This window comes from Dama dama, chromosome 5 (genome assembly GCF_033118175.1).
Source record: "Dama dama isolate Ldn47 chromosome 5, ASM3311817v1, whole genome shotgun sequence".
Taxonomy (NCBI): Eukaryota; Metazoa; Chordata; class Mammalia; order Artiodactyla; family Cervidae; genus Dama; species Dama dama.
The window spans coordinates 84893266-84921005 of record NC_083685.1 but is presented as its reverse complement, the minus strand read 5'-3'; the positions used below and the strand labels follow the sequence as shown (position 1 = coordinate 84921005).

Here is a 27740-nt window from a genome sequence, read left to right as displayed (position 1 = left end):
GCCGCCCCAGTGCAGACGGCGGGCTCAGGGACCCAGCGGAAGGCCGGCCGGGCACGCCCCCCCGCCCCCCGCTCCGCGCCCGCCGCCGCCGCCTCCTCCCGGCGCGAGCGGGCGGCGCGCTCCGGAGGGAGAGCGGGGCCGGAGGAGGTTTGCTACCCCCTCGGCGGCCAGCACCTGCCCCGCGCCGCCCCGCGCCCGCCCCGCGCCCGCCCGGACTGGGCATCCGGGGGCGCCAACACCTTTCTCCCCCCGGGCTGGGGAGCCAGCCAGGGGGCAGCGCCGGAGCCCGGGGGGAGCGCGGCCCCGCCGGCCGGCCGGCTCGCCCGGGCTGGGGGCAGCTAGGACGGCCCCGGGTAAGCGGCGGGAGGCGGGCGGGCCAGGGCCGGGCTGGGTCGGTGGGGGTGTGGAGGGGGGCCGGCCGGGCCGACGGGGCCAGGGACGCGGAGGGAGGAGGGGGCCGGCAGGCTGGCTGGGAAGCTGCGCGGGGCGGCCACGTGAGCGCTGGTGCGGGGGGTGGGGGGTGCCTGCAAGGTGCTGGAGGCGGAGAGCCGGCAGGGCTCCGGCCTCCCCCCGCCCCTCCACTCCTACCAATCAGGTCGTAGGGAACCCAGCATCCTCCGACGCCCCCACGCACCCACCCACCCACCCACTCCCACATGAATGTGACGGGGACCAACAGCGGGCCGACGTGGTGCCTCGGTCCACTGGACTTGCAAACCGCCCCCCTCCCACGCCCTCAGCTTGGGACTGGGACTCAGGTGTCCGGGCCCCTGGCAGGGGAACCAGAAGCAGGCTTTGGCCCCAGTGTCTGTCCCCGGGCGCCGTCTGCAGACTCACCGCAGAGCACAGGCCTTGGGGAGGGAGGCTGAGGGGTGCCTGGGCCCTGCTTCTCTGGACAGTCCTCTTCCACCACCACCCCACCCCCCGCAGCTGGGGATGTTGGATTAATAAACACTCAGACCCAGGACCCCTGCCTGGGAAGCAGGAGGGGGCCCACGGTCACCTCTGAGTCAGGGACGGGACCACACTCGGGCCTGCTGGGCTCCGGGAGGCTGTCCCCAACCCGGGGGCCGCTCGCTGCACCCTGCTCCTTGGCTGCAGCACTGTGGTCCCGCTTTTATTCCCCAGCTCTTCCCCCAGGAAGGGTTGATTTCAGGGCAAGGGAGTATGTTGTCCAGGAGAATCTGCAGGTAGGGTACAGCCTAGAGACCTCTTAAGTTGCCACACCCAGGGGGAGACCGGAAGTCTTCTGCATCCTTTGCCCTCTCTTCTTCCCCTAAGATGCCCCCCTCCCCAGCGTGTGCTGGTTATGTAATTAACCCAGCTGAGGCTCTCTGCCAAGCTGACAGGGTCCAGGGATGCCTGAGGGGCCCAGGGCCCTGGAGGCGTTTAGGGGGAGGAGGGGCTGGGACTTCCCCACGTTGGGAGCGCACAGAAGTAGAGACGCTCTTGGGAAAATGGCACTGCATGGGGCAGGAAAGAGATGAGGGTCCTAGGCTTAACTGACAGCTCAACGGGCTACACGGTCTTCACGTTCCTGAATTTTTGTTTGTTTGTTTTCACCTGCAATAAAATGGGGCAGGATTGCACACACACACTACACATATGTGAGCAGCAGTGCATAGTGACCCATCAGGGATGGCTAGGAGGTCCCCCTGGGATCGTGGAAAGCCTTTGATGAATGAAGGGCCCCTCGCCCCTGTTTACTGACCACCTCCTCAGTGCAGGCACCGTGCATGCTCAACCTCATAACACCCTGTGAAGCTTCTTGCCCAAGATCACACTGTAGGTGAGGGGCAGAGCAGGGGGTCCAAAGCTGGTGGGTCTCACCCCAAATCCTGCCTGTGGTTTACTCGGCTGTGTGTGCACATCCATGCCAAATGGATGGGGTCCTCTGAGCCAGGCCAGGCTGAGGGACGTTCAGCTGTGAGCTGCCCACACGGGAAAGGGCACATACCGACAGAGAAAGGTGCACGCGTGCTGGAGGCTGTGGCCCTATCAGCGCCCCGCACGCCCATCTGTCCCAGACCCGTTTAGCAGACAGGAAGTCTCGGGCACATGTACCTGCTTCCCTGGTCACCATCCTCCACAGATGAGAACGCACCTGGCTAAGAGGTTTACTTGAATTATTTCAGAAGTAGGGGCTCATGACCCTACTTTATATGTGTGCAGAACATGGCTCAGATTGGACAGGCCATCTGCCCCCTGACCCGCAGCTAGGAAACATCAGAGCTGGGATTTATTTCCACACTGAACTCACTGGAAACTGAGCAAGCAAGGAGCTAATGAAGCCATGTCAAGGTTCCACCCCATAGCAGCCCATTCCTGGGCACCTGCTGTGTGCCAGGCCTGCTGAGCTCAAAGGTTGCCAGGGAATCAGACCCAGCCCTTGGCCTGTGGCCTTCGCCAACTAGAATCATTAAATTTGGAAGCTGGGAGTACTCCGACATTGTAGAAAGGAGTACACTGTAGAAAGCCTTTCCCAGCTGTGTGCCTCGGGCTCATTTCTTCCTCTCTCTGAGCCTTCTCTCCAAAGTGGGAATAACTACCACCTGGGAATATTGTATTGACTATGGATAACACTGGAAAAGACCCGGATGCTGGGAAGGATTGAAGGCAAAAGGAGAAGGGGGTGGCAGAGGATGAGATGGTTAGACAGCATCACTGACCCAATGGACATGAATTTGAGTAAATTCCAGGAGACAGTAGAGGACAGGGAAGCCTGGCGTGCTGCAGTCCATGGGGTTGCAGAGTCGGCCATGACTTAGCCACTGAACAACAACAGCAAAGATAACCACATGGACGGGCTGACCTAGAGTAACCGCTCAACACGTGTCATGCGCCAGAGCCAGAGCCATCCTCTAGTCCAGGGGTTCTCAGCAGGGGTTGAAGGTGGCAGGTGGTGGGGAACACACTTTGGATCATCATAGTCCCAAGAGGCTGCTGCTGGCAAGTACCTCCTGGCAGCCAGGCACCTAAAATGTCCTGCTCAGTAAAGAATTCTCTCTCCACGAAAATGCCAGGAGCACCTCCACTGAGGACCAGGAGGCTGCAAGGTGTCGTCTTATTCTGGGCTCCACGGGAAAGCTGGGGCTTGAAACAAGGCTAGTGCTCTGTCCACTCCCCTCTGCAGCCTTGCCTGGGGTTTGGGAGTCGGACTGGCCAAAAGTCAGGTCATAACACAAGTCAAGAAAGCTGATTCCCACTAATGGGATGGAGGGCAGAGAGAATGGAAAAGGGAGGAAGGAGAGGTTCTGGATAGATGGGATAGGAGCTCTGGAAAAAGGAGGATGAGACGTCCCAAGTGGCAGGAACAGCTCCAGCACGGTCCCCAAGGTGGAAAAGTGCAGGATATCCGTCCCAGGAGAAGCCAGCCCACCAAAGCCTGCCTCTCATCCCCACAGGCCAGGTGGAGTCCGCAGAGGGCCCTGGGCAAGCAGGGGGCAGCGGTGATGGGTCCTGACGGTGGCTGAGCCCCCAGCCCCTGGAATATGCAGCCCGGGGGAGCCCCAGGCAGCGGCGAGGACGCGGTGGCGGAGCCGGGCGGGAGGCATGGTCTCCACCTACCGGGTGGCCGTGCTGGGGGCGCGAGGCGTGGGCAAGAGTGCCATCGTGCGCCAGTTCCTGTACAACGAGTTCAGCGAGGTCTGCGTGCCCACCACCGCCCGCCGCCTCTACCTGCCTGCTGTCGTCATGAACGGCCACGTGCACGACCTCCAGATCCTCGACTTCCCGCCCATCAGCGCCTTCCCGGTCAACACGCTGCAGGTAGGGGGGCCTGGTACGGGGCCGGGGCGGAGGCGGGGCTGGGCGCTGACCCTGCTGCCAGCTTGGAGAGCTCCCTGCTGCACCACCTGCCACTCTGCTAAGAGCTTTGCCGGGATCCCATTCATTTGTGCACTGGTTCATCCAACAGATATTTGAGGAATGTGGCTCAGGTGGTAAGAATCCGCCGGCAATGCAGAAGACCCAGGTTCTGTCCCTGGGTCGGGAAGATCCCCTGGAGGAGGGAATGGCAACCCACTCCAGTTATTCTTGCCCGGAGAGTTCCATGGACGGAGGAACCTGACCGGCTAGAGTGGAGTCGCAAAGAGTTGGACACGACTGAGTGACTAACCCTTTCACTCTCAATGTGTGCCTGGCCCTGTGGTAGGCACTGGGGTGGAATGGTGCTCAAAACAGAGAGCACTTTGCCCTCAAGGAACTCAGTCTGGTGAGAAGACAAACAGGCAATTATATTGATGACTGTCATGACTGGAGGGAACGCAGGGAACTAAGACAACTCTTATGGGGACATCCATCCCACCACATGTGTCAGAGTGGGGGTCACGGGAGGTGATGTCTCAACTGGGTGGGATCTGGGCAGGTGAGGGGCAGTGGGGAGAAAGACATAGAGCACCAGACGCCTATTAATATTCTGGGCTCTGCCTCCCATGGCCTCAGACCCACATCATCTATAGAAGGAATGGCAGAAGTAAAGGCTGGGACTGGGAGAGGTGTGTACTCAGAGGCTGGAGACCCCAACCAGGTCTCTTGCTCAAGGGCCTGTTCTCTTAAGTGATGCTCTGTCCCCTGACCTCAGAACTGGCCCCCGGGGCAGCCTTTCCTGCTGGGGTTGGATTCAGATGCCCCTGGGCCCCAGCTCACAGGGTCCCGCCTGCAGGCCTGGGTCCTCCTTCCCTCTCTCTTGGTCTGGCTTTAGAGGGGGTCAGGTTGGCTCACTGAAAAAGCCCCTGAGCAGAATGCAGAGTTTCTCCAGGAAAGACAAACATAGAGGAGGCCCTGAAGTCAGGGGCTATAGCTTGGCCAGTTGTCACTGTGCAAATACAGTAATTTCTCGGATGGGGCTGGGGTGGGGTGGGGCTCATACTTGGCATTGTCTCAGCAACTCCAGGCAGGACGGCTTTGGTCCAACCTCAGGGACACCTATCTCTCCCAGGTCCAGGGGTGTCCACGCCTCACCCCTGGGGAACACTGAGGTCAGGGCAGTGGGTTCAAGGTCAGATGTTCTCGTTCTCCTCCAAAGAAGGCTAACAGTAACCTGAGTGAAAGCTTAGCTTCTGCTCTGGTCCTGTGCATTGAGCCGGGTTTATTTTTTCACATTTTGTTGTGTGTTTTCATTTCATTTCAATTTCGGCATTGATAAGATCCAATTTAAAAGCCCAAACTTTATGTTTAAAAAAAAAAAAGGCACACTCAGAAATCTCAGCCCATTGCCGCCCTCCCCACCCTGATTCTTGCTCCACTCTCTAGAGCCATTCTCACTGGTTTTTTAATTCATACTTCCAGGATTTCTTTATGCAAATAAGAAAACGTATTCTTATTCCACTCCGCATCTTGCATTAACCTGGAGGTCTTTCCACATCTGTACTTTAGAGATCTCTTCTTCATTCTTTTTTTTTTTAATTAAAAAAAATTTAAGTATTTATTTTCACTGTCTTAGTGTTTTTAGCTGTACTTTTTCATGTTGTGTGTTGTTATTTTTTTATTAATTTATTTTAATTGGAGGCTAATTCCTTTACAATATTGTAGTGGTTTTTTCTTCTTCATTCTTTTTTTCATGGCCTCACTGTATTCCATTGGAGAAATATATGTGGAATCCCTTCTTGCTGGACAGGTGGGCTGTTTCCAAATTGTTGCTTCAAAACAATGCCACAGTGACTAGGCTTGTAATAGTCATGTTGTACATGTATGTGTTAGTCACTCAGTTGTGTCCGACTCTTTGCAATGCTGCAGACTGTAGCCCACCAGGCCCCTCGGTCCATGAAATTCTGCGGGCAAGAATACTGGAGTGGGTTGCCATTTCCTTCTCCAGGGGATCTTCCTGATCCAAGGATAGAACCCAGGTCTCCTGCATTGCAGGCAGATTCTTTACCATCTGAGCCACCAGGGAAGCCCCCATGTTGTACATAGGAAGGTATGTGTGTAGGATCAATTTCTAGGAATGGCATTGCTCGGTCAAATAATAAATGCAGCTGGAGTTTGAAAGGTGCCACGTTCCCCCTCCCCTTCTGTTGGGTTAGCCAAAGTTTGTCCATGTTTTCCCTTATAGTAAACAGATAACCCTAACCCTAAGGTATTGTGGTCAAAAAAACAAACTTTTTGACCAACCTAATATAAAGGTGCATATTTTGTGCTCCTTTGAGAGACGTTACATGAGCGCTTGTTTCCCTAAAGCCACCAGAATGTATTGTCAAATTTTTGTATTTTTGATAGTCTGAAAAATGAGCTAGGATAGTCTCGGTGTACTTTTTATTTACATTTCTGATTATGAGCGAAGTTGAGCATCTCTTCATATGTTTAAGGGCCTTTGCTTTCCTTTTTCTGAAAACTGTCAATGCCTTCACCCATCTTTCTGTTGGATCATTGGCCTTTTTCTTCCTGGTGGACCCTGAGTTTTGGACTCTCTGAGGATGTCCAAGACTTCACCCCTGGAATACGAGAAAGGGACATGGTGCCAAGAAATGCTGAGACAGGATCTGGCATGCCCCAAGGAACAAATAGTAGAAATCTCAGTGGCTACTGTCTGAAAGTAAGAACACATTCTTCCCCAATGCCAGAAGAGAACCAGCCTAGGAGGGCAGCGTTTCTAGGGTCTGAGCCTCAGCTGTTGCTTTTGCCATCCCTCTCCTCCTATCAGAGAAGGGAGTGGAGGTTAGAGGGTGTGTGCGACCCACCAAAGGAGTGAGCAGCAAATGCATGGCTGGCACCCAGGTGGCTCCCTCAGCTCCCGTGTCCTTGGAGCCGGACTCAGTTTCCATGGCTCCTTCTCTGTCTTGACACAGCCCCAAGATGGCCCTTTACCATCTGGAATGCTGCATGGTGCTCGCGGGAAGGCAGGCTGAGTTTTCTTGCTTGCTCCCTTCAATCAGGGGTGAAGGGACAACCCAGCCAATCAGGAGCCTTCTTCCTCTGCTTCTTCGGACCCCCAGAGAGGAATGGGTGGGAGGCAGCCTGGAGGGCCCCCTTGAGGAGGGAACAGGTTGGGGGGAGCAGTGGGACTGTCACCCTCGAAGGCTGGCAGCTGTTCCCTCTCCCCAGCAGAGAGCTGTTCCCTCTCTGCCTGTTTCCCCACCCCTCCCACTTCTTACTGATTGCTACTCCTTGTAGTGAGATGCAGGAGGAACGGCGAACACGCGGGGTCCCAAGCTCCCCAGAGGTCCCCATATTCAGTGGACTACAGTCTATTCTGGCCTGAGAAGCCAGTTCCTGGTTTCCTGTGGTTTCAGATTTGTCCTCAGCATCCCCCCACCCCCACCCCCCGCACCAAAGTTAAAACTCAGCACAAACAAAAGATGCCACATCATCCCCCTGGAGAAATCCACTGCAGCAGCTTCTAAGCCTTTGAGTTGGAAAGCACTTGTCTGGAGTCAGACTTAACTCTCCCCCACTATTGCCCAAGCCTCTCCCCTTTTCATCCTTCTCTGCAGTGTTAGAGCCTGCTGCAGTCCTCCAAACCCGGTCCCTACCCCAGTTTAGCTCATAAGCTGGTGCCAGAGACAGGCCTGCACCTCCCTGTGGTCTTTTCCTGGGCTCTGGTTCCTAGAGAAAACCCTCATCCTCCGTGTTCTGGGAGGTCTCTGCCTCGCCAAGCTTCCAGAAGCCCCCTCCTTTCCACACATTAGCTGCCTTCTGCTGCCCTTGCAGTTCTCATCTGCTGGCAGGTTAATTGGCTAATTAATCTCTTAAGGAATCTTCCCTTTAGTACACTCAGCTTTGCCAGGGGCCTGTTCAACTTGAGCTGCAGCCCTTTCCAGGAGAATTTGCCACTGGTGTTTCAGGAAGTTCCATCTCCCTGGAGCTGCCCTGGGGCCCTGGTCTAAATCAGCCCCCAGTAGGCATCCGGTCTCAACCTTTCTCTCCGCAGGGCTGCTGCTTCTCAACCTTGAAGGCAGAGAGATGCAAGCAGAAGGGGCACCTCAGGCAGCAATGTAAGGGCAGCGTTACAGGCAGGAATTGGGTCCAGGTGGGGTTCAGGACCATGGAGAGTTCTCCAGCCTAGGCCTTGCCATCCAAGAGCCCGCTAAGAGCCTACAGGTGTGAGGCACCGATGGGAAGGGGGAGGAGGTATGTAAAAATGAGGAAGGCTGGGTTCTGGTCCTCTCAGGAGCTCACAACAGAATGGGGGACCTGGGGATTGAGAAGGTACAGAGCTGTTGCTCTGACCAAGGTATCATGCAGCTGTTCTAAGAATATAGGAGATGAAGAGTCCCTTATGTGCAGGAAAGGTTCTTGGAGGAGGAGGAGGCATCTGTCCTGAGGCCCAGGGAGACAGGATTTCAACAGGTCCAACAGCTAACTCAAGGCTGGGCTCTTAGAGGCATCTCATAAATTTAACCAAACAAAGGACTAGATGGACCGATTGGGGCACAAAATGGGACCAGACAGAACTCAGCTCCAGGTCTGCACGGGACAGACAGTGGCCCTGGAAGTCAGACAGTGTGAGCTGACCTATCCTGGCCTGGAGGTGGGGAAGGTGTAGCACTGAGCACTTACATTCTGCCTGGGCCTGGCCTCCTGGAGACAGGAGGCTTAGGGTGCAGTGGCCGCTGAGAGTGCTGCATATCGCTGGAGGTGGCAGGGGGCGCAGGGAGCCCTCGTGTCTGCTCTGACCTTGGTGTGGTTGGGGGTGTTGCAGGAATGGGCAGACACCTGCTGCAGGGGACTCCGGAGTGTCCACGCCTACATCCTCGTCTACGACATCTGCTGCTTTGACAGCTTTGAGTACGTCAAGACCATCCGCCAGCAGATCCTAGAGACGAGGTGAGGGGCTGAGATACACTCCACTGCCACTTAAGTGGATGGCCCCCGTGCCGGCCACTTCCTGTGAAAAGCGTGCAGGGAGGGGGGCAGGTCAAGTACCTCTGGTTCCCACACATATAGTTACGCACACACGCCATTTTGCTGTCCCTGTTTCTATTAACCCCTTTTGGGACCCTTACCATGGGCTGGCTAGTCTAGTGCAGTAGTTAAGATCAGAGGTTCCAGGAAGGAGACTTCCAGGGCTTCATAACTAAGCCAGCCTCTGTTTCCTCCTCTGTACAATGGGGAGAACATTATTATTACAAATGCTCTGCAGGATGCTGGATGTAAGTTCCCCCACCAGGGATCGAATCCCTGCCCCCTGCATTGGGAGCGGGAGTCTTAACCTCTGGACCACCAGGGAAGTCCCGGGGAGAACATTAATAACCTACCTTTTTTATGCCAGTCATAGCGCTGTGCTTGGAACAGAGGGATGGTAGCAGTAACAGGGATCAGGCCCAGCCCACCCTGCCTTAGGTCCGGGGGTTGTGAGACACGAGATGGTGGGGTGCTGAGCGGGCTTCCCACCTCGGCCCGCAGGGTGATCGGCACCTCCGAGACGCCCATCATCATCGTGGGCAACAAGCGGGACCTGCAGCGCGGACGCGTGATCCCGCGCTGGAATGTGTCCCACCTGGTGCGCAAGACCTGGAAGTGCGGCTACGTGGAGTGCTCGGCCAAGTACAACTGGCACATTCTGCTGCTCTTCAGCGAACTGCTCAAGAGCGTGGGCTGCGCGCGCTGCAAGCACGTGCACGCCGCCTTGCGCTTCCAGGGCGCGCTGCGCCGCAACCGCTGCGCCGTCATGTGACGCGGCGGGGCGCGGGGCGCCGCGCGGGCGGAGAACTCCGACGGCGGAGCGTGGGCCCTGCGACGCCCCCGCAGCCACGCACCTCCCCCGGGGGGAGAGGGAGCGTCCCCGCCACCGCCCGGTCCTCACTCCCGCGCCTCTCCGCCCTAGGACGGCCGCCTCTAGTGCTGTAGTTCCTGCGGTTCCCGGCCCGGCCCCAGGGGCGCCGCGCCCTCCGGGATCGGGGTGCACGCGCGGGACACCCAGGGTGGGGGTGGGGTGGTGCTGCCTTGGCCGGACCCCTCCACCCCCCACACACACCCGTCTTCTCCAGAGAGTGTGTGTGTGTCTTGTCATCGCTCCGCCTCTTCTTTCCCGGTGTCTGTCTGTCCGTCAGCCCACGCGTCTGTTGGTTCCCCACCCTCTCCACCTTCCAGCTTCGTTCACAGGGCTCTCGTTTCGTCCATCCCCTTGTCGCGGATCCTGGCAGCTTCTTGGTGAGGCCAGCCTTCTGACCGTCAGCATCGCCGGCACAGGGCAGAGAGATGCGGGTGACCCACGGACCACAACCGGGGTCCGAGGGTTGAGGTCCTAAGGTCTGTCAGGGGGAGAAGGCTGAGCTCTCCCCCTTCCAGGGAGACCTCCCCGCCCAGCAGCGCCCCCCCCCCCCACCCCAGAGACACAACAACCTACCTTCCAGCCTTAACACGATGGTCCGTCCCTGCCGGGTGCCCCTCACCCTCTTCCTGACCCTAAAGCCAACTCACCCCCTGGGTTAAAAATTATTTTTTTTCTTCTTGACAGAATGTGGAGAGGGAATGCCCCAAATGATAGATTTATTTCCATGATGCCAGCTTCCAGCCCTCTGTTCCCTTTTGGGTTGGGTGGTCTGCCAGATGGGGGGTGTGGGGGGAGGGGCTGGTGTTGGGGTGGGGGGGGGGGCAGTCAGGTTATTGCAGCGAAGACTCTTGTTTATTTCCCCATCTGACCCCAAGCTGACTGCCCCAGACCCTGCCTGCCTTGAATCTCAGACTACCCTGATTAATCTGGGAAGGGGCAGAGCCACAAAAAGAATTATGCACCCCCTTGCTCCCATGCTTGGGGGTGATAATGCCGGCATCTCTACCCCCAGACGGAGGCCCTTGGGATCTGATGCCCCCTTGTCCCAACACCTGGTGGCATTATCCCCTGACCCACTCCACCCCATTTTCTCCAGCTGCCTGGCCAGTTTCTACCTCTCGTCACCAGAGCTGATCACTGTCAGTTTTGTACCGACTTAGAAATAACAAAGGAAATGAAGACACTAGGAGTGGCCTGAGGAGATTACTGGGGGACTTGGAGGGCGGGAGAAATGGTGCGAGCCCCCCTGCCTCCGGGCCAAGGTCTTGAGGCTGAGCCATCAGCCCTGTTCTGGTGGGAGGATAACGAGGTGCCTTGTTAGGAGACAGACAGAACAAGCCAGCCCCGAGTTAGCCGAGCTGTGGATCAGGTAGCCCAGCGTGGTGATGGAGAGGAGTGGGTCTGGGTGGTGGGTCTGGAGGGTCCTGGGTGGTGAACTTACCATCCAGATCCAGTGTGAGAGGGAAGCGTTGATTCTTTCTTCCACTTCCCCAGGTGATGCCCCCTCTGCTCGCTGGGTTAACGCAGCCCCACCGTGACTGCCCTCGCCCTGGGCGGTCCCATATCAGGGTTCCGGTCCCTGCTGTGCTGCGTGACTTTGGGCAAGTGACCCACCCTCTCTGAGCCTCCCTCTGAAGCAGAGGAGGTGGCTCCTCTCCCCCACACCTTGGAGTGGCCGGGAGGGTAAAGAAGAGGGGCTGCCCCCTTTCTCCCCTACATCCTTGCCCTCTGACTCACCAGGGGCATGGGTGAGGGAGGGCAGCATCTCACCTGCCCTGTCGCCATTACCCCCAGCTCTGGGGCGCCTGAAGTGAGGGTGAGGGACCCAGGCCTCTGGCTGGCCCCCATTGGAGCCGTTAGAATGTACCGCCTGGCCGGCCCCCCCTCACCCACCCTCCCACCCCCCACTACACCCCAGATCTTTGATTTTGATTCCTTCTGCTCCCATTCTGAGTCTCTGTCCTCCCCCCTGCCCCGCTCCCTCCCCAGGGTTTCCCACCACAGGGTCTGGAAGTGTGTGTGACGCCCATTGCGCTGTGATCGGAAGTCAGATTAAAAATCAGGGAGTGTTTTCCCTCGTTTCTGTACCGAGGTGTCGGCTCAGTTCCTGCCGTGGGGACAGAGGGGCTCCCTACGGGGTCTGCCTTCTGAGCTCCAGGTGATGAGGGGGCCTCAGTCCTAAAGCCCGGGTCAACCAGGAGAACAAAGGGAAAGGGAGAGTTGGGACTCATCTCTCTCCATCTACCCTGCCTCAGAACCCTCCAACTGATCAAAACCATCCAGGGGATAACATCTCTCTGCCACCTTCTTGGGAAAACTTTCGTAAGTGGACTCAGGCCCAGCTTCTGGTTTTGTGTCTTCCTCGAACTCAGGGCTGAGGTGCTAACTCCAGGGGTGTAGATGTGTCCAAGAATGCTCTCAGCCCTCGCTCTTGACTCCATGATCTCCGCTCCCAACCCCCAGGGTAAGTGCTAAGTAGCTTCTGTCATGTTGGACTCTGTGACCCTATGGACCGTAGCCTGCCAGGTTCTTCTGTCTGTAGGATTCTCCAGGCAAGGATACTGCAGTGGGTTGCCATTCCCTCCTCCAAGGGATCTTCCCGACCCAGGGATTGAGGCTGGGTCCCTCAGTCTCCTGCGTTGGCAGGTGGGTTCTTTACCACAAGCGCTAAGCCCCGCAGGAGCCTATATGGGGCAACCTGTCCCTGTCCATGGTGCTGACGCAACAGCTGCTTCTGGGAGAGAAGGGCTGTCTGGCAAGGTTGGCTGACCCTCCAAAGGGGAAGTGTCTCTGACCCCCTAGCTCTCTCGTCCTTGTCCCTCCCCCCCCCCGCCCCCCAAGTGGGAAAATGTTGCTACACCTTTCTGCATCACCACAGTCATAGAGTGGACTCAAGAGCTGAGGGTTCACAGGCAGACCCTCTCATGTTTAATAACATAAGAGTTGTGGAAGTGGGCCTGGCCAGAGAAGAGGGTGCAGGAATTGGGGGAGCTGTTTTGGGAGAGGGTAGCCCCACCATCCTGGAGTTGGGTTGAGGCTCATGGATTGCCTTTCTGCTCAGCTGAGCAGATTTGAGTCTCTATTTGCTTTCTAACCTCTCCTGGCCAAGGCCCTGTATTGAGGGGAGGGAACTTCCCTTCTGTTCCTGCAGTTGGGAGTGCATGGGCATCTTTTCACTTCCCTCCTTGGGGTCAGGGAGGAAAGCATCTTCTCAGACCCAGGACTCCTCCTCAGGTGAGAGGGGGACTGGATCGAGACGCCAGGGCCCCTGGCCCTCCAAAGGCGGGGAGTCACTCTCTAGTGGGATGGCTGGCTCTTTCCTCTCCTCTCTGTCCTCCTCCTCCCCTGCCAAGGCTCCATCCAGTAGTGTTGCCTCCACTCCCTTGCTGCCCAGTGCTGCTCTCACCAGCCTGCCCTTGGGCGGTGCCCTGACTGGACCCAGGCGGAGGTAGGTCACCGGCTTGGGGATCCGTGAAGGCCGCTTCTCAGGCCTGTGATCTCTCCGGGGCCGGATCCTGGGCCTCAGCTTCAGCTTGTAGATGGATGGGATTCTCTGGGGCTTCCGGAGTGTCCTCTTCCCCTTGCCTGGACATGCCTGGGCCCTCTCAGAACTGGGGTCAGAAGGTGAAGGTGTGAGGGGCTCCGGGCTGGCAGACACCGTAGGGGCTGAGCAGGCCTGTCCCCCTTGGACCTCTGTCCTGATGCCCTTGGCACTTGGGCTTGCTGCTGTCCTCAGCCCACTTTCTTGGGCTCTCAGTTTCCCTTTGAGGCTTCCTGGGCCTACAGTTACAGCTGGTGTAGGGGAGCCTGGAGGGGCTGCCTTCCAGGCTCCCAGGTCCACTTTAAGGAGGGGTGGGGGGCCCTGAATCAGCTCTTGGATGACTTTGTCATAAAGACCGCCAGGGTCAGGCCACCACCCCCCCAGACTGGGCACGTAGACGCCACTGCGAGGAATGACTGCAGACCCAGCACCCTGGGGGCGGGCACCCGCCACTCCTAGCAGCTTCGTGTTGGTTGAAGGCTCCTCCTCAAGGCCCTGATGGATGCCTTGTTCCTTGGTTCCACCTGATGGCAAGGGGGTGCCCCTCCCCTCCCAGTGCTGTGGGCCCAGGCCCCGGGGCCCTCCAGTCTCCACTGTCACCTGGACGTCCAGCTTCAGGTCCTCCTGCCCCTCTTCCACAGAACAGTGCTCATGTCTGGACCCAGACAGGTCTCCAGTGATGGCCCTTAGTGGAAGGGGGCCTCTCTCCAGTTCTGTGCTGGTACCTCCACTTGCAGTTCCTGCAAAGCCTCTTCCCGGAGTAGGGGGGCGAGCTGGGGGCAGCCGGATGGGGATCTTGGTGGACCCTTTGACAGGGGATGGCCCCCTGAGCTGAGAGGAAGCACCATCAGCCTCACCGCAGGGCGGCTGCCTGGGGCCCCTGGGCTTGGCTGGGCTGGGAGAACGCGGCAGGGGAGACAGTCCTCTTGCTGGCGTCCCTTTGGTGTTGGCCTCGGGGGCTTGGAGTCTCTGGGGGGTGGGGGTCCTGGCATGCATTCCCCGGCTGTCTGTCCTCTCATGAACCGAAGATGTGGGAGTCCTCCCCCGGGCGGGTTCAGGGGGATGTCTCCCCTCCGTCTTCCCTGAGCAAGTACACGGTGGGTCTTGGCCCCTGGGAGTGGGTGAGGACTGGGGGCCGGGCAGGTTGTCCCCAGCTGGCAGCTGCCTCCAAGATGGTGTGAACAACTTTTCCTGGCACCTGAAAGGATGAATCATAAACTGCAGGGTCATGTAATCCAGTCCCCTGACTCTGGGAAGGGATGGCCTTCCCCCTGCCAGAACTCCCAGGGGGCCAGACTTCATGTTGAATGAAGTAGACACTCCCTCTCCCCCATGACTGCCAGAGATGCTTCCTTAGAGCAGATGCTGTTTAAGCCTGTTCCCCCCGCCCCATTCCTTGTGGAGCAGATAGAAAGCAGCCTTGTCTGGGCCCCAGGTTGCTTCAGATCCCATGACAATAGGTCAGCAGTCTTGGGTGGAGAGGGTCTTCATTTCTGCTGTACATGAAATGGACAGACAGGCCTTGGGTAAGTCTCTTCCCTTTATGGGCCTCAGCCTCCTCATGTGTGAAATGGGACGATGTATGACGTAACTAGATGATCCTAAAGGTACTGGGTGCTTTTTTTTGGTTCTGAACACCTGAGGTTCTGCTGGGATGGCGCACTGCTGGGAGACCTGCTCCCCTTATCTTGGGTTGGGGTGGCCTCTGGGGATGTGGACTCCAAATCAGGAAAGGGCCCTGCCCTGTCCCGCCCCAGTACCTCAGCAATGGTGCTGTCTCTCTGAGGACTCCTGGCCCGGCTCTCTCTTCATGGCGGGGTCTGGGGGAGGAGGCAGCAGGGGGCCTCAGCTTTCGACCTGAAGAGGTATATGTCTTCCAGTCCACGGGGGGCAGTGGGCTCTGGGAGCGGCTGATGGTCATCGTAGGCTGGGGCTGCGAGGGCCCATCCTCCACCCTCACTTCATGCTGCGCAGGGTGGGCAGGGGGCTGCAGGAAGCTGCCTGTCTTGTGTGCTACCAACATAGCCCCCCAGAGAGAGGAGAGGAGGAAAGGGTTAAACTCCTGCGGGTGGGGTCCACAGTTCCTTCCCCCAGCTGCCCCTCACCCTTAATCCCACATTAGAGACGCTGGGACCCACTGGGACAGTGATAACACCAGAATTTCCTCAGGGGAGGAGTTTAGGGCATGAAATCTGGTTGGAGGGCCCAGCTGGGGGACTTGTTTAAAGCTGTATTTGTATTGCAAGTTCACGTCCTTTACTTAGATTGCATGCTTCTGTGGGACGTTTTGAGGTGCTGATGGAGATTAAGAGAAGACTAAAGGCCCTTCCAAGTCATGTTTGGTGCCCCTATCAGAGCCAAACCTGAACCCAGCCGACATGCACCGGTGACCAAATGCTGATTCTGCGTGTTTGGCTTTGGCGCCATCGTGTGGTGGAAACTGGTACTACACTATGGCTGCCAGGGTTTCCCCCTAGATGCCACCCACACCAGCAGCTTCTACCGTATCTTTCTCCATCGCCTCGCACACCTCTTGCCCCTGTAGATTAGACCTACCTCCCACCTCTGCTTCTGGCTTCCCAACCCAGAGTCACAGGGAAGGGGCTCTCAGGGGACTCACAGAGGGACGTGCACCGGCAGGGGTCATGTTTGTCCAGATAGTGACCAAGTGTGTCCCAGCCGCCCCCCACACGCACCATCACGTGGTTCCGGAGGATCTGCAGGGGACAAGGGTGAGGTGGAGGGCAGGGTGAGTTTGTCCTCTCTCCCTGGACCAGCCTGCAGGTCTTCAGCCCTTGCTTGCATCCATGTACACACACACGTGTGTGTGTGTGTGTGTGTGTGGTTGCAGCCGGAGACCCTTCTGTGACTGGCATCGAATCACACATGTTGTCAGGGGTGGAGGCCAAGCTGACAAACGGCAGGCTGCCCCACAGAGAGACACAGGACCTCACGAGCACTGGGTCGTCTGGCCCCGGGCTCTTGTCTCTCTCTTCACTGTGAAGGGGTTCACACCTGTACCCGTTTGTATCAGAAACGGGGCCCTGGCTTTGCGCTGTGGTGTTGTGTTTAAAGAGTTCGCGGGAGTCCTGGCCTGACTCCACTCCCGGTCACGTAGTCTCTTCAGGCCTCCACTTCCTCAGAGGAAACAAGCCGCCGCAGTCCTTCCCCACCTACTTCACAGGGCTCTTGGCTCAGGCTGTGGGGCGAGGGCTGGGGAGCTGGCTCTGCCCCCAGGGGCGGCCTGGCCCAGGGAGAAGTCTTAGCCGCGCCCCTGAGCTGCTGGCCACGCCCCCGGGCACAGGCTCTTACTGGTGAGGTGGCCAGGCATGGGCCCAGGGCTCGCGGGGGGCACAGGTCAGACCTGTACTAGCATCAGAACCCCGTGCTCAGAAGCTGCATGTGAGCGGTGGCCCGTGGCGGGGCCATACAGGGAGCGCAGACTTGGGGGGCGAGTTCCAGGCCCCTTGCTGTGACCAAGCCTCTGGGTGGAAAAGTCAGCATACCCTTCACCCCCACTTCTGCCTGAGGACCCTCCCCCCGAACTGGGCTGAGGCAGAGGTAGATGGGGGTGCGGGCTGTTTCTAACTGACTTAATGGAAGTGAGGGACATGCTTGCCAACTTTGCCAGGAATCTTCTGGAATTCGCAGAGGGAGAGAGGGATGGATAAACTGGTGGATAGTTATCTGATGGATAACTAGGGGTGGATGGTGATCTCCTTTCCTCACCTTCAGGCCTAGGTAAAGTCCCACCGCAGGACGCTGGATCCTGCTGACCCCCTGGGCACCCTCCAACCCCCTCCTCCCTAAACTTACCCGGATGAAGATAAGGGTGTTGGAATCTCCCACGCGATACTTCCCCTCCGACACCTTGACCATGGAGAACTGAACCGGGCACGTGCAGCGGCTCACCAGGCTCTGGACCTGCGGGCAGTGGGCCCTGCGCTCAGCCCTCCCCTCTGCCCAGGGACCAAGCGCCCCTTGCACTCCGGGTCAAGCCCAGCGGGCCGCCCGCCTGCCCCCGGACCCCAGCCCCAAGGCTTCTGCAGAGTCAGGACCAAGCAAGCAGAGAAGGCGTTCAATGACCCAGCGAGAACTAGACCTTCAGTGGAGACTTAGGGCTCAGCACCCTTGTGGGTCAGCCGACAGGGGCCGTGGAGTGTGATGTTTAAGGCGGACCTTGGGATCTGACTGCCTCCCCTGCACTATAGACCTTGGGCTGGTGAAGAAACCTCCCGGAGCTGGAGGCCTTGGTGGTGGAAGTGGGTAGACGCTCCCAGTTCACTCCCACCCCGGGACCCACTGTGCCGGACACACAGGCCGAGTGCTTCACGTGCCCTGGCTCATCTAAGACCCACGGTGGTCATGGAAGGTAGGCATGGGAAAGGTACATCCCCACGGTTCAGAAAAGGGAACCGAGCCACAGAGAGGGCAAATAATCTGCCCAGAGGTCACACAGCCGCAGAGCCGTGACTAAGACTTGAACCAAGCCGTCAGAGAGGGTGCTGGCGTCTGCCTTTGTAACCACCGGCCCACGGGGTTTAAACGAGAGAGGTGTAGGGTGCTGGATTCCTAATGAAAACGATGAGGGTGGTGGCTCCGAGTGGACACGACTTAACCAAAAACCACCGGGTGGGGGAGTGTCGGGGTGGGGCCTGGAGCTCAAGAAGCGGGTGGCCGGCTGGGGGGTGGCTGGCTGGGGGCGGGGCGAGGGAGGCGGGGCCCGGGGCGTGTCCGAGTCCTCACCAGCCGGTCCAGGTCGCGGAAGTGGCAGGGCCTGCGCGCAGGGGGCTCCGGCGGCGGGGGGTCGGGCGGGGGCAGGGCCCGCTCCAGCCGCAGCTCCTCTTCGATCTCGTCCTCCAGCCGCACCAGGGTGGGCGCCGCGACGCCGAAGCGCCAGGCCCGGCGGCCCAGCTCCAGCAGGCACAGCACCACGTTCTTCACGTTCTTGCGCAACACGAGGTCCTCCGTCTCGAACATCAGCACCTCTGGCCCGGGGCGAGAGGAGGGTAGGCAGCCTGAGCCCCCTGCGGACCTCCCTGGAGAGATCGCAGCGCGTGGGAGAGCCCTGGGGCCACTCTAAATCCGGGCGGGGGCCGGATGGGAGAAGCAGGCATGGATGGGATGGGGGTTAGCATCTCAGGATCTTGGCGTCAGGCCAGCCCCTCGGAGGGGTCAGGGCAGAATTGAGCGGGTACTGAGTGCAGAGCAGGTGGCCGCCTAATAGGAGAGGTGGGGGCAGGAAGAGGGGACGCAGCCAAGAGAAAAAACCCAGTTCTACCTGCTCTTCTCTCTGCTCTATATGCAGGATGGGTTCAGCAGGAAGAAGCACCCAGGCCTCTCACTTCCGGTAACCACCAGGCACCCCAGACTCAACCCCCAGCCCATGCATAACCTGGCAGGGTGGAGTACAGCCTCCGGAGTCGGGCTGCCAGCTTGGAATCCTGATGCTCCCACCCACCAGCTGTATGACCCTGGGCTAGTCCCAGCCTCAGTCTCCACTTTTGTAAAATGGGAATGCAGTCTGTTTCATGGGGTTGTGTTGGGGATAGCTATATGTCTGCAGGCAATGTCTGGCCTGTGGTAAGTGCCCGATAAAACACTAGCCTTTATCATGGCTGCAAGCCTGCTCCATACCGTATTGGACACCAGCTGGTGGGCGGGGCCTGACCCCTTCCTCTGCCCCATCCCCGGCCTGGTGAGTGTTCAGGTTCATCCCTGCCACTGGGTTCAGAGCCAAGGTGATGAGGGAGGCTAATATGTCACTGCCTGAGTCCCGCAAGCCCCAGCAAGACTGGCTGGGGTCCACTTGCCTCCTCTACTTGCCTCCTCCCCACTCCACCGCAGCCCAAACACACACCTTCTCAGGGCCCCCTCTGCCTAGAACTCCCTACCCCCCAAACTTTATTCCCGAAGACTCAGCTCAAATCCCCATCCTCTATTGCGTCTTTCTAGGCCTCATCGGGTGGCTGCTTCCTCCCATCTCCCCAGCACAGAAGCTCTACTTGAGTTTCTTTCAGTTGGGCTGTAATTTACACATCTTCTCAGCTGTCTCTCTCGGGCCACAACTTCTTTTAGCTCTGGTTCTCAGTCTTTTCAGCACTCACTGCCCAGCCCTGTCCGTGACCCCAAAGAGACAGGTGCCGTAATCATTCATTCAACGCATTGACTTATTGGGGATTTACTACGAGATGGGGAAACTGAAAGCATAAAAAGGAATGAGCTGGCCCAAGGCAAATCCGGAAGGAGGACCCCTGACCCTGAGGCAGCCTGAGCCTCAGAGAGGAGATGGATGCCTGGCAGGAGAAGGGTCTTCGCGGGGGAGGTGGGGGAACCCAGGAGGATTACCTTGGATGCCCATCTCCTTGCGACACCACTGGATGAAGTTGGAGATGTTGTCCCGGGCCTGGAAAGTGCGAGGCTGGGCGGCCTCGTTACAGGAGACCCCGGCCCGGGGCAGGGGGAGCCTTTGGGCTTGGACAGGTGTCTCAGCCAGGAAGGCCAGGGCGGCCTCGGTGATGGCGTTGGCATGCTGGCACAGCACCATGCCTGTCTCCAGCACCTGCAGGAAGTTGGCTGCGCTGATGTCCAGTCCGTACAGCTCCCGAAGCCACTCAGCCAGGTCCTCCTTCATGGCTTCCAGGTACTGCTCGCTGGACTTAAAGGGCTGGATGCTGCGCACCCGAGGCCCCGGGGTCCCAGGTCTCCTCCTGCCAGCCCGGGGCTGGGACATGGCCGGGCCGGGCGCCTCCACTGTGCCGCAGCTGCGTCTTCACTCCTGCCACCTGTGGGGTCTTGGCAGGTTCCCCCTGACTCAGGGGTCCCCTCCACCCTCTGAGAGCCTGGGACGGCTCTGCTACTCACCTCTGCCTTTGGCCACCACCACCGTGGCCAGTGGGCTGGGCCGGGCCGGGCCCCCACCCCCCCGCATTCTTCAGTCCCTGCCAGAACTTTCCTACTTGCTAGCCCTGCAGAGGTCTCACGCCCGAGCTGCCCAGTCCGCTCAGAGGTGGCCAGCTCCCAGGACAGATGGAGGGGAAGACACTCCTCTCTTCCCCCCAGGGCTGGACAGGCCACCTAGCTGCCTCTCAACCCCCACCAGCCGACCTGGAGTCTGGCTGTCTGTCGGCCTCTCCACTTTGCTTGCCTCTCCTTGGAGACCAGCTGCTGCTACAAACACTCCTTGTTAACCCTTCCTGGCATCGGCTGCTCTGGGGCCCTAGGAGCCAAGAAGAGGCTGGGGCTGGCTTATCGCTCACTTGGTCAACACCGGTGGAGACTTTAGGGAAATGGGAGGAGGGAAGCAGGGCCAGCGGGTGCCGTGCCCCTCGGAGTTCAGTGAGCACTGTCGTTTGGGGTGAAATAGACGCAGCCATAGAGTCCAGAGCCATGAGTCTGGCCTAGGACTCTTTCCTGAATCCCCCTGTGATCGTCACTTACTATCTGTTTCCTCTGTGCCTTTATTTGCCTCAACTGTAAAATAGGAATAATAATATCTCCCTTTCTGGGGTGTTGTGAGGAAGAGAGGATTCGTGGATGTGGGAAGTCTCCGACTGTCAGGACTGAGGGATCCCAGCTTCACTGATTCTCCCAGCAGCTCTGGCTGTGTGCCGTGATCCCCGCCTTCTCTGGAGAACCCGTTCCATCCCCCACTCTACCCACATGATTCCTCCAGAGCGGGCTGTCAGTCATAGTTTCTCCTCCATGGCCACAGGGATGCATGCATTCAACAAATATTTCCCGCAGACCTACTGTGTGCCGTGCGCTATTATAGTGCGTGAGGATGTAGCTGTAGGGGCTTCCCTTGTGGCTCAAATGGTAAAGAATCTGCCTGCAATGCAGGAGACCTGGGTTTGGTCCCTGGCTCGGGAAGAGCCCCTGGAAAAGGGAACGGCTTCCAGTATTCCAGTATTCTTGTCTGGAGAATTCCATGGACTGAGGAGCCTGGTGGGTTATAGTCCGTGGGGTCTTTTCAAAGAGTCAGACTGAGCCACTCACACTTTCACTTTTCATGTAGCTGTAAATGAAGACCCGTCCTCACGGAGGCTGCTTCCATGATGGTGGGTGTTAGATAGACATATGAATCTGTAGTGAGTCGGATGGTGAGAAATACCAGGGAGAAAACAGAAGGACTACCGGAGATGGGTTGGAGCTGGGGGATTTTCTATAAGGTGGCTAGGAAAGATTTCACTGATATGGTGATATCTGAGCAGGGACCTGAGGGAATCGAGGAAGCAAGCCCTGCAGATGTCTGCTGGAAGGGTACCCCGGCAGAAGGAACAGCCAGGGTAAACACTCCAGGCGGGGGAATTCCCTGGTGGTCCAGTGGTTAAAACTCAACACTTTCTCTGCGGGGGCCCAGGGTTCAATCCCTGCCTGGGGAACTAACATCCTGAAGCCTTGTGCTGTGACAAACAAACCACCCAAAAAAACTCCAGGCAGGGGGATACTTGGCATATCCCAGGCATAGCAATGACAAGTAGAATATGAGGAAGAGGGGAAATGGGGTCTCTATGGAGGGTCTTTGCTTTACCTTTTGGAAAGTAATTTTCTTTCAGTTGCCTTCTAAAGGCATCAAGATAATGATTGTTGTACCCATTTCATGGATGAGGAAACAGGAAAACCGAGGCTGGCAGGAGGCCTTAGTTCCTCAGGATATGGATGGACCTTTCCATGGGCTTGACTGAGTGTCCTCATGGCATGGCAGTGGGCTTTCTCCAGAGAGACAGAGCAAGACAGAAGCCACAGGGTCTTTTATTACACAGCCTTTAAAGTCACACTCTGTCAATTCCCACAACATCCTACCAATGACCCAGGTTGGCCTTATTTCATATGGGATGGGGCTACATCAGAGTGAATACCAGATGACAAGGGTCATTGGGAGCCATTCTAGAGGCTGGTTACCCGCAAGACAGAGGAGCTGTTTCTTTTCCTTTCTTGCTAATAGGACCCTCTTTTGTTTAGGTATTATTCATGGGTAGAGTTTTCTTGAAGTTAGGGAAGATGGGCCCAGCCCCAAAAAGAGAACCTGTCAAGTCTTCCAGCCATTCTGTGAGCCCTCACTGCTCTTTAAATTAGACAGAATAAGTTTTTGAACTTTCCAATCAAGAACCAAAGTGGCTAGGGGCTTCCCTGGCGGTCCAGTGGTTGGGAATCTTTCTGCCAGTGCCAATGCAGAGGACATAAGTTCAATCCCTGGTCTGTGAACTAAGATCCTCCATGCTGCGAGGCAGCTCAGCCAGTATCTCAAACCACCGAAGCCTGTGCTTCCGAGAGCCTGTGCTCTGCAACAAGAGAAGTCACTGCAATGAGAAGCTCCTGCACTGCTAAAAAGAGTAGCCCCCCACTCGCTGCAACTAAAGAAAGGCCGGGAGTCCACGAAGACCCAGTGCAGCCATAAATAATAAATTTTAAAAAGAGAACCAAGGTGGCTATAAGCTCCTTTAGTAAATGTAAGGATATTCAGGTTTGGAGAGGAGACCCTACTCCACAGGTCTTTCCTATTTTTTTCATGTCTTACAAGCAAAGGTATTTCAAGGGTGTTTATATAGTGAAAAACATTGGAAGATACAGTGTCTTTTTCTGGAGCAAAAAACAGGTTTGGTTACTACCCGGTATAAAAAAAATTAGGGTTCCCTAAGCTCAGGGTTCCTCTTACAATGCAATATGCATTGCATACACTGCATATGCAGGTACTACCTAGCACCCATGGGACAGTGGGCCAAGAGAAGATGAAACAGGTATGCCGATGCTGCTGCATCATCAGTAATGAGGTGTTTTATCTCTAACCCAAGAGTCTTCTGTGTTCTGGCAGCACCCAGGAAAACACAGCAGGCTAACTTGCTAGCTTGCACGTAGGATAAAATTTTAGATTCTTTACAGTTCTTCACAGTGTTACCCCCACGAGATTCTTGGAGGCTTGTCTGCCCTCTTTGTTCCACATCCCACCAAACTGCCTCCACCAAACTGGGTGATGCCAGAAGGAAGAGACCCATGCCCCCACTTCAGACCTGGATGGAGCACTATGTCATGTTCCCCTAACACACTGGGATCTCCTTGACTCCAGCAACTGTATCACATCAGACGGAGGCTCTCCAGACCTGGGTTTGCATCCTCTGCCCCTCTGAATACCACTGACTCTGGCAAAACACCCCACTGTCAGGCCAGGCAACGAAGGAGTTTCCCCAAGTTTCTACGATTTTATTCTTTTCCTGAGCCCCAGCTCTCACACACATACCGAACATCCAGAAGCTACACCTGGCTCTTACCTGAGCCCTGTTTGCCATAACTTGACACCGTGTCCTCTGCTCCTTGGAGCTAAGGCAATGAACTGGAGGTGGGTGGGGTGGGGAGCAGGGATGAGGAAGGATGGGGATTGAACTGAAAGGGAAGGGGAGAAAATAGTGATGCCAACAGACATAATGCTTTACATTTTTCGGTGGGCCAGGTAAAGTCTGGTACTGCACTGCTCTCTGACACACAGAAAAAGAGACAGAGGGTCAGAAAGATAATTCACTAACGCTCAGATAGCTTTTATATTTATGTGGTAGAGCTGGGAATTGACCGCAGTGTACTGGGGGCCAAAGTCACTCTGTGCCTGTGTGTGCATGCTAAGTCGCTTCCGTCATATCAGACTCTTTGCGACCCTATGGACTGTATGTAGCCTGCCAGGCTCCTCTGTCCATGGGATTCTCCAGGCAAGAATACCGGAGTGGGTTGCTGTGCCCTCCTCCAGGGGATCTTCCCGACCCAGGGATCGAACCCATTATATCTCCTGCATTGCAGGTGGATTCTTTACCACTAGTGCCACTTGGAAAGCCCCAAAGTTACTCTCTGTCCCCTTTAATACCTTCCCAAGAGAGAAGGTAGGGTTTGGGATGGAAGCTCTAGAAAAGGCAGTTATTCTGCGGGTGGAATCCTATGGGCAGGTGAGATTCTAGACCCGCCCCCTTGTAATCCAGCAGAGACCCTAGAGACCAGACCAAGCTCTATGGGAACTCTGTCCCATTCCTCTGCCTGATCAGGGGAAGAGGGCAGCACGACTTTGGGGAGAATGGATAAACACGGTGAGTGGGGCTGGAGGACGGGGTCTCTTGACCCCAGGGTGGACCAACAAGCTTATCACCATGGCAACCCCAGAGTAGAAGTCCAGGCTTTTCTCAGTTACCTATCCATATACAAGCCCTCTCCTCTCTCTTTTCTGAATATTCCTGACATCTCCTCTCTCATCTTCATCTGCTGCTGTTCAGATCTTTGTCTTCTCTGGCCTGGACCACTGGAATGACTCCTATGTGGGTCTCTGTCCGTCTCCTTCTGTCAGAGAAAACATCCTGAAGGATGCTCTGAGCACATCCCTGTGTCAAAATGTCCAGAGGCTCCCCAACTGCTGAAGGACAGTTCAAACTCCATAGCCCGGCCCCCAAAGCCCCAACCTCCCTCTCCAATTCCTCATCCTTCCCACATGTCCCCAGCACCCCTTCCTGGCTGTGCCCTAGGTCTGGCCTTTCACAACCAGAAGTCTCCTTAATGTGTTTTCCTAAATAAAAGTACAGTGGAACCTGGGGATTGCCTGGTAGTCCAGTGGTTAGGACTCTGCACTTAGGGCACAGGTTTGATCCCTGATCTGGGAACTAAGATCCCACAAGCCATGTAGCTTGGCCAGGGGGAAAAAAAAAAAATACAGTGGAGCTTGGTTCTCCACCTATAGCAATACCAAGAACTTGTAGAATCTCTGAAAAAACTTTTTTTGGGGAAAGTTTCCAAAAGTCTTGGTTGAAATGCAAAGGCCCCTCTCTTACCTACCTCATCACCTACCAGACAGTGTTGGGAAGCAGCAGGACAGAAGACGTGGTTAGCCAGGTGACGACATGCAGTTGGTACTCAGCACATGTGGGCTGGAACACTAACTTTATTATCATTCCCCTTTGTTTCCAACCTCTTTAAACAAGATGGGCAGGGATCAATGGAAAATTTTCTAGACCTTTCTAGGGAAAACCCCAAGAGCTGTGTCTTCCCTGCCCTCCTCCTCCTGTTTTTCCTTGCAAGTCTAGCTCCCCACATCCAGCAGACCGCAGGGCACTCGGTGGGGCTGAGCCTGTGTTTGCTGAATGAGTGGTGGACACCTCCTGGTAGGTTCCTTTCAGGTCAGCCATAGGAACTTCCTGCCTGCCAGGACTGCTGCTTGGGATTGTGGAGTTTGTGCCCTGAATATCAGCTAGGGGCCATCAGGGTGAAACCGGCAACCGGCAAGGTTGGGGTCAAGCCTGGAAGGACGAATAGAGGCCTTTTCCTCATTGGTCTGCCCTGCGTGTGTGTATGGGGGTAAGGGTGAATTTCCATTTAGTCCGCCCGTACGGGGCACTTTCCTGGATTGTTTTGCGCATCGGAGGCAGCGTGTGCTCTCCTGCTTGCCTACCCTGCCGCAAGTGGCGCTGGGCTTTCTTAAGGCAAGGCCCATTTTGAAGAAGGAAATCCCACTGCATGCAGAAAACAAAATATAACCACCTATTAAAATTCCAATCGGGGCACTTCATGATTACTGACCGCTGCACAGACATCAGTCCGCACCCCGGGGCCAATTAGAAGGAAGAGGGTGATGAACCAGCATTCTCGGGCTCAAGCCTCACTGCACCTGCTTGTTGCTGGCCTCCGCCCCGCGTCCCAGCCCTGGGCCAGGCGCTTCACACTGACTCCACCTGATTCCTGCTTCTCAGTCACCCTTGAGATGGGCACTGTTTCCTCTCCATTTTACAGAAGGGGAAACGGAGCTTGAGACCGTCTTCAGCTGGGACGTTCAGGGACCTAGGCAATCAGGTTCTCCTTTGCCCAGAAAACCCTGCACACTCCGGAAACCCTCTCTTGGAATCTTGCTGGCCCCGCGCATATCATGCACGTCCTTCGGGCGCCTGCCTTTTTTGGGGGGATCGGGTTAGGCGCCACAGTCAGGGCACCAGGGAGGGCCCTTCACTGATCTCCACCCCCCACTCCCCACACCCGTGCAGGAGTGAAGGCCCCCTTGTGGAAGAAGGAGCTGGAGGAGCCCCGGGCCAGGGAGGCAGAGGCGGAGGCCGAAGCCGCGGAGGAGGAGTCGGAGTCGGAGGACGAGGAGAGGCCGCCGGAGGAGAGCGCGGCCGCGGGCGAGGCCAAGGCCGGCGGGGAGGCGGAGGGCGGCGAGGGCCGAGAGCGGGGCTCGGTGTCCTATTACCCGCTGCGCCAGGAGTCCAGCACCCAGCAGGTGGCGCTGCTGCGGCGCGCGGACAGCGGCTTCTGGGGTTGGTTCAGCCCCTTGGCGCTGCTCGGCGTCCTGGCCGCGCCGGCCGACAGGTGAGGGCGCGCCCCGCGGCGGGGGTGGGATGCCCTAGGCGCCCGGCGCGAGCGCGCGGTGCGGTGCCCTGAGCGCCCCGGTCCCCGCCCGCAGGAAGCGGAGCCCTCCCGAGGAACCGTGCGTGCTGGAGACGCGGCGGCGGCGGCCGCGCGGCGGGGGCTGCGCGCGCTGCGAGATCCTTTTCTGCAAGAAGTGCGGGAACTTGCATAGCTCGCCGAGCTACGTGGCCCATTGCGTTCTGGAGCACCCGGATCTGGGGAGGACGCGGCCTGCTCCCGGCGGCCCCTGAGCACCACCACCACTCCCAGCCTCTATAGCCCTCCATCCTTGCCTCCACCCCAACTGCCCGCAACCCTCCCCTCTCTTCCCCCACGTCGATCACGTGCCGGAGAGCCGCCCTTCCGGGGCGCCCCCCTCTCGGAGCAGACCAGCAGGCGCATCCCCCATGGGGCGGCCCCACCTGTCATGAGTGCGCAGCCCAACATCATCACCTGGAGGTCCGTTCCTGCAACAGCGCCTCCCCGGCCAGCACGCGGTGCCCATCGCCCACCTGACTCCCGTCCCCTGCCCACAGCCCTCCCACTTGTCTCTTGGATATTTCAGGTTCCTGCTGGCCCGGTGGGCAGAGGCATCACCTAAAGTAAACAACCCCTCTGGGAAACTTGCTCCTCCCCTCAAATCCTCCAATAAAGCCTCTGGTCCAAGTGTGAGTGCCTAGAGGAGGGGCGAAGGCCCCGGTGAGCGTGATAAAGAGCAACCCTCCTCGCCCTTCCCCCGGGTTCAAGCCGGAGGGAAAAGGGCAGGCGGAGAGCCTCCTCCCAGCAGCTCCGGGCGGAACCAAGCCTTTGCAGCCAAGGGCAGTCAAAGGCCATTCTCCCCACCGCGCGACGAGAAGAAAAAAGGCAGGCTCCGCGCCAGGAATGCCCCCTGGGAGCTGAGGGCTGAGACTGGCCGGATCTTCCTCCCCTCCCGCGGTCAGTGTGTGTGCCCACGAGGCCCTGGCAGGTGTGGAGTGTGCAGACTAGAGAGTTAGCCCAGAAGCCTGCTGAGACTGAAGACAGGGAAGCTGGGGAGCTGGATCCTTCTCCAGGAATCCCAGCTATTCTTGGCCGGCCAGTGGGAGCTCCTGGAATGCTTCGTGTGTGGCCAGGACAACGGGGCCA

The 27740-nt window shown here is 57.5% G+C and overlaps 3 protein-coding genes across 3 annotated transcripts; 2 read left to right on the top strand and 1 right to left on the bottom strand.

The window, feature by feature from the left end:
• Nucleotides 1-118: 118 nt before the first annotated feature.
• RASL10B (RAS like family 10 member B) lies at nucleotides 119-11799 on the top strand. The gene is made up of 4 exons (XM_061142769.1): nucleotides 119-353; nucleotides 3405-3768; nucleotides 8639-8763; nucleotides 9343-11799. The coding sequence occupies exons 2-4, from the start codon at nucleotides 3553-3555 to the stop codon at nucleotides 9611-9613; spliced, it is 612 nt and encodes a 203-aa protein (XP_060998752.1). The 5' UTR covers nucleotides 119-353; nucleotides 3405-3552; the 3' UTR covers nucleotides 9614-11799.
• A 1103-nt stretch (nucleotides 11800-12902) lies between these two features.
• On the bottom strand, nucleotides 12903-19986 carry GAS2L2 (growth arrest specific 2 like 2). Its single transcript, XM_061140977.1, has 6 exons — nucleotides 19602-19986; nucleotides 18000-18241; nucleotides 17070-17177; nucleotides 15874-15970; nucleotides 15014-15266; nucleotides 12903-14451 (listed from the first exon to the last, which is right to left on the bottom strand). The coding sequence occupies exons 1-6, from the start codon at nucleotides 19984-19986 to the stop codon at nucleotides 12924-12926; spliced, it is 2613 nt and encodes an 870-aa protein (XP_060996960.1). The 3' UTR covers nucleotides 12903-12923.
• A 4320-nt stretch (nucleotides 19987-24306) lies between these two features.
• Nucleotides 24307-26866, top strand: C5H17orf50 (chromosome 5 C17orf50 homolog). Its single transcript, XM_061140733.1, has 3 exons — nucleotides 24307-24319; nucleotides 26255-26576; nucleotides 26671-26866. The coding sequence occupies exons 1-3, from the start codon at nucleotides 24307-24309 to the stop codon at nucleotides 26864-26866; spliced, it is 531 nt and encodes a 176-aa protein (XP_060996716.1).
• The last annotated feature ends 874 nt before the right edge of the window (nucleotides 26867-27740 follow it).

Coding starts and splice junctions, on each gene's coding strand:
- RASL10B (XM_061142769.1), top strand. CDS start 3,553: ATGGTCTCCACCTACCGGGTGGCCGTGCTGGGGGCGCGAGGCGTGGGC. Junction 3,769..8,638: donor TCCCGGTCAACACGCTGCAG/GTAGGGGGGCCT, acceptor GGGGTGTTGCAG/GAATGGGCAGACACCTGCTG. Junction 8,764..9,342: donor CAGCAGATCCTAGAGACGAG/GTGAGGGGCTGA, acceptor CTCGGCCCGCAG/GGTGATCGGCACCTCCGAGA.
- GAS2L2 (XM_061140977.1), bottom strand. CDS start 19,986: ATGTCCCAGCCCCGGGCTGGCAGGAGGAGACCTGGGACCCCGGGGCCT. Junction 17,178..17,999: donor TCCGCGACCTGGACCGGCTG/GTGAGGACTCGG, acceptor CACTGCCCGCAG/GTCCAGAGCCTGGTGAGCCG. Junction 14,452..15,013: donor GAGACAGCACCATTGCTGAG/GTACTGGGGCGG, acceptor TCATCCTTTCAG/GTGCCAGGAAAAGTTGTTCA.
- C5H17orf50 (XM_061140733.1), top strand. Junction 26,577..26,670: donor CTGGCCGCGCCGGCCGACAG/GTGAGGGCGCGC, acceptor CCCCGCCCGCAG/GAAGCGGAGCCCTCCCGAGG.